A 9,319-nucleotide genomic window follows, 5' to 3' on the forward strand; every position below is an offset into this window, starting at 1 on the left:
GATCCAATAGTGAGAAGAAGCCCTGTAGCTACTAATATGGACCCGAAGGTCTGTGGTAAACTACTCACACATCATCCGAAGGGCAGCAAGGATGATGTAGAGCCCCTCGGTGATCGAATCCTCCTCGGACAGAGTGTCGGAAAAGGCATCTAGATGGGATCTGTCAAGAACGGGAACTTGCAGTGGCGGAAAAAGTATTTTGTGGACTCCTTTGATGGTTTCATGATTTTAGAGAATTTATAGAGGTAGAGTTAGGTCAAACGGAGCCACGTGGGCCCCACAAAGCCACCAGGGCGCACCCCACCACCCTGGCCGCACCTTGGTGCCTCGTGGGCCACTGCTCCATCTTCTCGACCCCTCCCGAAGCTTCGAGGGTCTCTTATTGCCAAAAAAATCTCCAAAAAGTTTCATGGCATTTGGACTTCATTTGGAACTGATATTCTGCAAAACCAAAAACAAGCAAAAAAAACTATTGGCACTGGGTAGTAAGTTAATAGGTTAGTCCCAAAAAAGATATATAATTGCTTGATAGTGTATATAAAACATCCAAGATTGATAATATAATAGCATGGAACAATAAAAAATTATAGATACCTTGGAGATGTATCACAGTCCTACCAAACTCTACACTTGGAGGCCCAACAAAGTTTAGAACAATAAGTTGCATCATAGACATTATCCTCCAAACCTTCACAAACTTTCCGAGGGTAAGTCACAAGTTGATTCCTCATCAAAGAATCCTGCCACCTGATATGTCTCCAACATATCTCTAATTTGTTATTGTTAAATGCTATTATATTATCACTTTTTTATGCTTTAAATGTCATCTTATATCATTTTTATGGACTACCTTATTAATTTAGTACCCAGTGCCACTTCCTATTTTTTTGCTTGTTTTTTGGTTTTCCAGAAAATCCATACATATAGAAGTCCAAACACGATGAAACTTTTGACGATTGTTTCTGGGAAATAAGAGACCTAGAAGCTTCGAGGGAGGATGAGAAGACCCACGAGGGTCCCACAAGTCAGGCGGTGCACCCTGGGTAGGGCAAACCACCCTCACATGTGGGCCCCTCGTATCTCCGTTTTCTTCATGGCCTATAAATTTCTATATATTTCAAAACCCTTGAAACGAGAATCAATACAATTTTATCGCTGCCACAAGCCTCTCTTGCAAAGCGGTCCCATCAAGAGCCCCATTCCTGTACTCTGCCAGAGGAGGGAATCATTGGGGAGGCCATCTTCATCAACCTTGTTGCCTCAATGATGATGTGTGAGTAGTTCCTTCATGACCTACGGGTCCATAGTAGTAGCTAGATGGTTCTCTCTCTCCTTTGATTTTCAATATAATGATCTTCTCTAAGATCCATTCAATGTAATCTTTTGCGGTGTGTTTGTTGGTGTATCCGATTAATTATGGTTTTATGATCATATTATTCATTGAATTATTTTGAATCTCTTCGATCTATCCGTCTACATTGGCCAAGTTTGATTGATTTATATTCAACAAGAGAGGTGCTTTGTGGTAGGTTCAATATTACGGTGATCCTGCCCAGTAACAATAAGGGCAAGGGCATGTATTGTATTTTATTACTCTTATTTCTATCTTCTATCTTGCACACTTCATTCTTTTTTGTCAGTTGTTATTTTTCTTGCATGTAGGCTTATGTATTTATATGTATTGCAAGATTTCTATCCCTGTGATATTGTTTTAGATGTCAATCTCTTGGAAACTCCGCCTATGTTGTCTCAACATAGCCGGTCCCAAGACCGGGTAAAGGAGGAGGGTTCTAATAGGCTTAGCGAGCCAACATAGAAACTCAGCCACTCTTATGGAGATGAAACCCAAAAGGTTTTCGTTGGGTGTAACCCTCTTAGTGACGCGCCACATCGGAACCCCGGTGTGGTGGAAAATGGGCAAGGGTCGGGCCGTCACCCCCTAGTGGCATGCCGTATCTTGATCCGAATGCGGTGGCAAGTGAGCGAGGATCGGGTCGTCACATCCTTAGTGGCGCGCTACATCGGTGCCTGGATGTAGTGGAAAATGAGCAAGGGTCTTCGCATTTGACTCGACGAGTGCGAAGGGTAAGGAAGCTAGCCGAGCCAAAGAGGATTAGCTTTGGTAGCTGGAATGTAGGATCTCTGATAGAGAAGCTTCGGGAGCTAGTTGATGCAGCGGTGAGGAGAGGTGTTGATATCCTTTCCGTTCAAGAAACCAAATGGAGGGGACGGAAGGCGAAGGAGGTGGAGGATATTGGCTTCAAGCTGTGGTACACGGGGACAGCTGCAAACAGAAATGGTGTAGGCATCTTGATCAACAAGAGCCTCAAGTATGGAGTGGTTGAGGTCAAGAGACGTGGGGACCGGATTATCCTGGTCAAGCTGGTAGTTGGGGACTTAGTTCTCAATATTATCAGCGCGTATGCCCTGCAAGTACGCCACAATGAGAACACCAAGAGGGAGTTCTGGGAAGGCCTGGAAGACATGGTTAGGAGTGTACCGATTGGCAAGAGGCTCTTCATAGGAGGAGACCTCAATGGCCACATGGGTACATCTAACACAAGTTTTGAAGGGGAGCATGGGGGCTTTGGTTATGGCATCAGGAATCAAGGAGAAGATATCTTAAGCTTTGCTCTAGCCTATGGCATGTTTGTAGCTAACACGCTCTTTAGAAAAAGAGAATCACACCTGGTGACTTTTAGTAGTGGCCAACACTCTAGTCAGATTGATTTCATCCTCTCGAGAATAGAAGATAGGCGTGCACGCCCAGACTGTAAGGTGATATCTGGAGAGAGTGTTGTACCTCAGCATAAGCTAGTGGTTGCTGACTTCTGCCTTCGGATTTGTGTCCAGCGGGATAAACGTGCCAAAGTCGCTAGAACAAAGTGGTGGAAGGTCAAGGGGGAGGTAGCTCAGGCATTCAAGGAGAGGGTCATTAAGGAGGGCCCTTGGGAGGAAGGAGGGGATGCGGACAATGTGTGGATGAAGATGGTGACTTGCATTTGTAAGGTGGCCTCGGAGGAGTTTGGAGTGTCCAAGGGGAGGGAAAGCAAAGATAAGGATACCTGGTGGTGGAATGATGTTGTCCAGAAGACGATTAAAGAGAAGAAAGATTGCTTCAGATGCCTATACCTAGATAGGAGTTCGGACAACATAGAGAAGTACAAGATGGCGAAGAAGGCCGCAAAGCGAGCGCCAGCGAAGCGAGAGGTCGGGCATATGAGGACCTCTACCAACGGTTAGGCATGAAGGAAGGTGAAAGGGACATCTATAAGATGGCCAAGATCCAAGAGAGGAAGAGAAGGATATTGGCCAAGTCAAATGCATCAAGGACGGAGCAAACCAACTCTTGGTGAAGGACGAGGAGATTAAGCATAGATGGCGGGAGTACTTCGGCAAGCAGTTCAATGGGCAGAATGAGAGTTCTACCATTGAACTGGATGACTCCTTTGATGAGACCGACATGTGTTTTGTGCGGCAAATCCAGGAGTCTGAGGTCAAGGAGGCTTTAAAAAGGATGAAAGGAGGCAAGGCGATGGGCCTTGATGTTGGGGAACGTAGTAATTTCAAAAAAAATCCTATGCACACGCAAGATCATGGTGATGCATAGCAACGAGAGGGAAGAGTATCGTCCACGTACCCTCATAGACCATAAGCGGAAGCGTTTTGAGAACGCGGTTGATGTAGTCGAACGTCTTCACGATCCGACCGATCCAAGTACCGAACACACGGCACCTCCGAGTTCAGCACACGTTCAACTCGATGACGTCCCACGAACTCCGATCGAGCAGAGCTTCACGGGAGAGTTGCATCAGCACGACAACGTGATGACGGTGATGATGTTGCTACCAACATAGGGCTTCGCCTAAGCACCGCTACGATATGATCGAGGTGGATTATGGTGGAGGGGGGCACCGCACACGACTAAGGGATCAATGATCAACTTGTGTGTTCTAGGGTGCCCCCTGCCCCCGTATATAAAGGAGCAAGGGGGAGGCCGGCCGGCCCTCCTAGGGCGTGCTAGGAGGAGGAGTCCTCCTACTAGTAAGAGTAGGACTCCCCTTTCCACCTCGACTAGGAGGAGGAAAGGAAGGGAAACGGGAGAAGGAAGGAGAGGGAGGAAAGGAGGAAAGGGGGGGTCCCCTAGTCCAATTAGGTTTGGGCTAGGGGGGCGCGCGCCCTGCCTCCTGTCTTCCACCACTTGGCCCATGAGGCCCAATACTTCTTCCTCGTATTCCCGTAATTCCCCGGTACTCCGAAAAATACCCGAATCACTCGGAACCTTTCCGATGTCCAAATATAGTCGTCCAATATATCGATATTTATGTCTCGACCATTTCGAGACTCCTCGTCATGTCCCCGATCTCATCCGGGACTCCGAACAACCTTCGGTACATCAAATCACATAAACTCATAATACCGATCGTCACCGAACGTTAAGCGTGCGGACCCTACGGGTTCGAGAACTATGTAGACATGACCGAGACATGTCTCCGGTCAATAACCAATAGCGGAACCTGGATGTTCATATTGGCTCCTACATATTCTACAAAGATCTTTATCGGTCAAACCACATAATAACATACGTTTTTCCCTTTGTCATCGGTATGTTACTTGCCCGAGATTTGGTCGTTGGTATCTCAATACCTAGTGCAATATCATTACCGGAAAGTCTCTTTACTCATTCCGTAATGCACTATCCCACAACTAACTCATTAGTTTCAGTGCTTGCAAGGCTTATAGTGATGTGCATTACCGAGAGGGCCCAGAGATACCTCTCCGACAATCGGAGTGACAAATCCTAATCTCGATCTATGCCAACTCAAAAAGTACCATTGGAGACATATGTAGAGCACCTTTATAATCAACCAGTTACATTGTGACGTTTGGTAGCACACAAAGTGTTCCTCCGGTAATCGGGAGTTGCATAATCACATAGTCATAGGAACATGTATAAGTCATGAAGAAAGTAATAGCAGTAAACTAAAACATTCAAGTGTAAGCTAACGGAATGGGTCAAGTCAATCACATCATTCTCCTAGTGATGTGATCCCGTTTATCAAATGACAACTCATGTCTATGGTTAGGAAATTTAACCATCTTTGATTAATGAGCTAGTCAAGTAGAGGCATACTAGTGACACTCTGTTTGTCTATGTATTCACACATGTATTATGTTTTCGGTTAATACAATTCTAGCATGAATAATAAACATTTATCATGAAATAAGGAAATAAATAATAACTTTATTATTGCCTCTAGGGCATATTTCCTTCAGTCTCCCACTTGCACTAGAGTCAATAATCTAGATTACACAGTAATGATTCTAACACCCATGGAGCCTTGGTGTTGATCATGTTTTGCTCGTGAGAGAGGCTTAGTCAACGGGTCTACAACATTCAGATCCGTATGTATTTTGCAAATCTCTATGTCTCCCACCTGGACTTGATCGCGGATGGAATTGAAGCGTCTCTTGATGTGTTTGGTTCTCTTGTGAAATCTGGACTCCTTTGCCAAAGCAATTGCACCAGTATTGTCAAAAAAGATTTTCATTGGACCGATGCACTAGGTATGACACCTAGACCGGATATGAACTCCTTCATCCAGACTCCTTCATTTGCTGCTTCCAAAGCAGCTATATACTCCGCTTCACACGTAGATCCCGCCACAACGCTTTGTTTAGAACTGCTCCAACTGACAGCTCCACCGTTCAATATAAACACGTATCTGGTTTGTGATTTAGAATCGTCCGGATCAGTGTCAAAGCTTGCATCGACGTAACCATTTACGACGAGCTCTTTGTCACCTCCATAAACGAGAAACATATCCTTAGTCCTTTTCAGGTATTTCAGGATGTTCTTGACCACTGTCCAGTGATCCACTCCTGGATTACTTTGGTACCTCCCTGCTAAACTAATAGCAAAGCACACATCAGGTCTGGTGCACAACATTGCATACATGATAGAGCCTATGGCTGAAGCATAGGGAACACTTTTCATTTTCTCTCTATCTTCTCCAGTGGTCAGGCATTGAGTCTTACTCAACTTCACATCTTGTAACACAGGCAAGAACCCTTTCTTAGCTTGATCCATTTTGAACTTCTTCAAAACTTTATCAAGGTATGTGCTTTGTGAAAGTCCAATTAAGCGTATTGATCTATCTCTATAGATCTTGATGCCCAATATATAAGCAGGTTCACCGAGGTCTTTCATTGAAAAACTCTTATTCAAGTATCCTTTTATGCTATCCAGAAATTCTATATCATTTCCAATCAACAATATGTCATCCACATATAATATTAGAAATGCTACAGAGCTCCCACTCACTTTCTTGTAAATACAGGCTTCTCCAAAAGTCTGTATAAAACCATATGCTTTGACCACACTATCAAAACGTTTATTCCAACTATGAGAGGCTTGTACTAGTCCACAAATGGATCTCTGGAGCTTGCACACTTTGTTAGCACCCTTTGGATCGATAAAACCTTCAGGTTGCATCATATACAACTCTTCTTCCAGAAATTCACTCAGGAATGCAGTTTTTACATCCATTTGCCAAATTTCATAATCATAAAATGCGCAATTGCTAACATGATTCGGACGGACTTAAGAATCGCTACGGGTGAGAAGGTCTCATCGTAGTCAACTCCTTGAACTTGTCGAAAACCTTTCGCAACAAGTCGAGCTTTGTAGACAGTAACATTACCGTCAGCGTCAGTCTTCTTCTTGAAGATCCAATTATTCTCGATGGCTTGCCGATCATCGGGCAAGTCAACCAAAGTCCACACTTTGTTCTCATACATGGATCTCATCTTAGATTTCATGGCCTCAAGCCATTTTGCAGAATCTGGGCTCATCATCGCTTCCTCATAGTTCGTAGGTTCATCATGGTCAAGTAACATGACCTCCAAACCGGATTACTGTACCACTCTGGTGCGGATATTATTCTGGTTGACCTACGAGGTTCGGTAGTAACTTGATCTGAAGTTCCATGATCATCATCATTAGCTTCCTCACTAATTGGTGTAGGTGTCACAGGAACCGGTTTCTATGATGGACTACTTTCCAATAAGGGAGCAGGTACAATTACCTCATCAAGTTCTACTTTCCTCCCACTAACTTATTTTGAGAGAAACTCCCTCTCTACAAAGGATCCATTCTTAGCAACAAATGTCTTGCCTTCGGATCTGTGATAGAAGGTGTACCCAAAAGTCTCCTTTGGGTATCCTATGAAAACACATTTCTCCGATTTGGGTTCGATCTTATCAGGTTGAAGCTTTTTCATATAAGCATCGCAGCCCCAAACTTTAAGAAACGACAACTTTGGTTTCTTGCCAAACCATAGTTCATAAGGCGTCGTCTCAACGGATTTAGATGGTGCCCTATTTAACGTGAATGCAGCTGTCTCTAAAGCGTAACCCCAAAACGGTAGCGGTAAATCAGTAAGAGACATCATAGATCGCACCATATCTAGTAAAGTACTATTACGACATTCGGTCACACCATTACGCTGTGGTGTTCTGGGTGGCGTGAGTTGCGAAACTATTCCACATTGTTTCAAATGAAGATCAAACTCGTAACTCAAATATTCTCCTCCACAATCAGATCGTAGAAACTTTATTTTCTTCTTACGATGATTTTCCACTTCACTCTAAAATTCTTTGAACTTTTCAAATGTTTCAGACTTATGTTTCATCAAGTAGATATACCCATATCTACTCAAATCATCGGTGAAGGTGAGAAAATAACGATACCCGCCGCGAGCCTCAATATTCATCGGACCACATACATCAGTATGTATGATTTCCAACAAATCTGTTGCTCGCTCCATAGTTCCGGAGAATGGCATTTTTAGTCATCTTGCCCATGAGGCATGGTTCGCAAGTACCAAGTGATTCATAATCAAGTGATTCCAAAAGTCCATCAGAATGGAGTTTCATCATGCGCTTTACACCAATCTGACCTAAACGGCAGTGCCACAAATAAGTTGCACCATCATTATCAACTCTGCATCTTTTGGCTTCAACATTATGAATATGTGTATCACTACTATCAAGATTCATCAAAAATAGACCACTCTTCAAGGGTGTATGACCATAAAAGATATTACTCATATAAATAGAACAACCATTATTCTCTGATTTAAATGAATAACCATCTCGCATTAAACAAGCTCCATATATAATGTTCATGCTCAATGCTGGCACCAAATAACAATTATTCAGGTCTAAAACTAATCCCGAAGGTAGATATAGAGGTAGCGTGCCGACGGCGATCACATCGACTTTGGAACCATTTCCCACGCGCATCGTCACCTCGTTCTTAGCCAATCTTCGCTTAATCCGTAGTCCCCATTTTGAGTTGCAAATATTAGCAACAGAACCAGTATCAAATACCCAGGTGCTACTACGAGCTTTAGTAAGGTACACATCAATAACATGTATATCACATATACCTTTGTTCACCTTGCCATCCTTCTTATCCGCCAAATACTTGGGCAGTTCCGCTTCCAGTGACCAGTCCCTTTGCAGTAGAAGCACTCAGTCTCAGGCTTAGGTCTAGACTTGGGTTTCTTCTCTTGAGCATCAACTTGTTTGCCATTATTTTTGAAGTTCCCTTTCTTCTTCCCTTTACCCTTTTTCTTGAAACTGGTGGTCTTGTTAACCATCAACACTTGATGCTCTTTCTTGATTTCTACCTCTGCAACTTTTAGCATTGCGAAGAGCTCAGGAATCGTCTTATCCATCCCTTGCATATTATAGTTCATCACGAAGCTCTTGTAGCTTGGTGGCAGTGATTGAAGAACTCTGTCAATGACACTATCAACAAGAAGATTAACTCCCAGTTGAGTCAAGTGATTATGGTACCCAGACATTCTGAGTATATGTTCACTGACAGAACTATTCTCCTCCATCTTGCAGCTGTAGAAATTATTGGAGACTTCATATCTCTCAATTCGGGCATTTGCTTGAAATATTAACTTCAACTCCTGGAACATCTCATATGCTCCATGACGTTCAAAACATCGTTGAAGTCCCGGTTCTAAGCCGTAAAGCATGGCACACCGAACTATCGAGTAGTCATCAGCTTTACTCTGCCAGATGTTCATAACATCTAGCGTTGCTCCTGCAGTGGGTTTGGCACCCAACGGTGTTTCCAGGACGTAATTCTTCTGTGCAGCAATGAGTATAATCCTCAAGTTATGGACCCAGTCCTGTAATTGCTACCATCATCTTTCAACTTAGCTTTCTCTAGGAACGCATTAGAATTCAATGGAACAATGGCACGGGCCATCTATCTACAACAACATAGACAAGCAAA

The 9,319-nt window shown here is 43.6% G+C and overlaps 1 protein-coding gene across 1 annotated transcript; it reads left to right on the forward strand.

Annotated features, from left to right (window-relative positions):
* The first annotated feature begins 1,947 nt into the window (after nt 1–1,947).
* On the forward strand, nt 1,948–3,243 carry LOC147965282 (uncharacterized). Its single transcript, XM_087530389.1, has one exon. The coding sequence runs from the start codon at nt 1,948–1,950 to the stop codon at nt 3,241–3,243; it is 1,296 nt and encodes a 431-aa protein (XP_087386515.1).
* Nucleotides 3,244–9,319: the final 6,076 nt, after the last annotated feature.

The sequence above is a fragment of the Triticum urartu genome, chromosome 6A (genome assembly GCF_056163025.1).
Source record: "Triticum urartu cultivar PI428250 chromosome 6A, HENAU_Tu73, whole genome shotgun sequence".
NCBI lineage: Eukaryota > Viridiplantae > Streptophyta > Magnoliopsida > Poales > Poaceae > Triticum > Triticum urartu.

Excerpts from the sequence above, each read along its gene's own strand:
- LOC147965282 (XM_087530389.1), top strand. The coding sequence starts at position 1,948 with ATGCCGTATCTTGATCCGAATGCGGTGGCAAGTGAGCGAGGATCGGGT.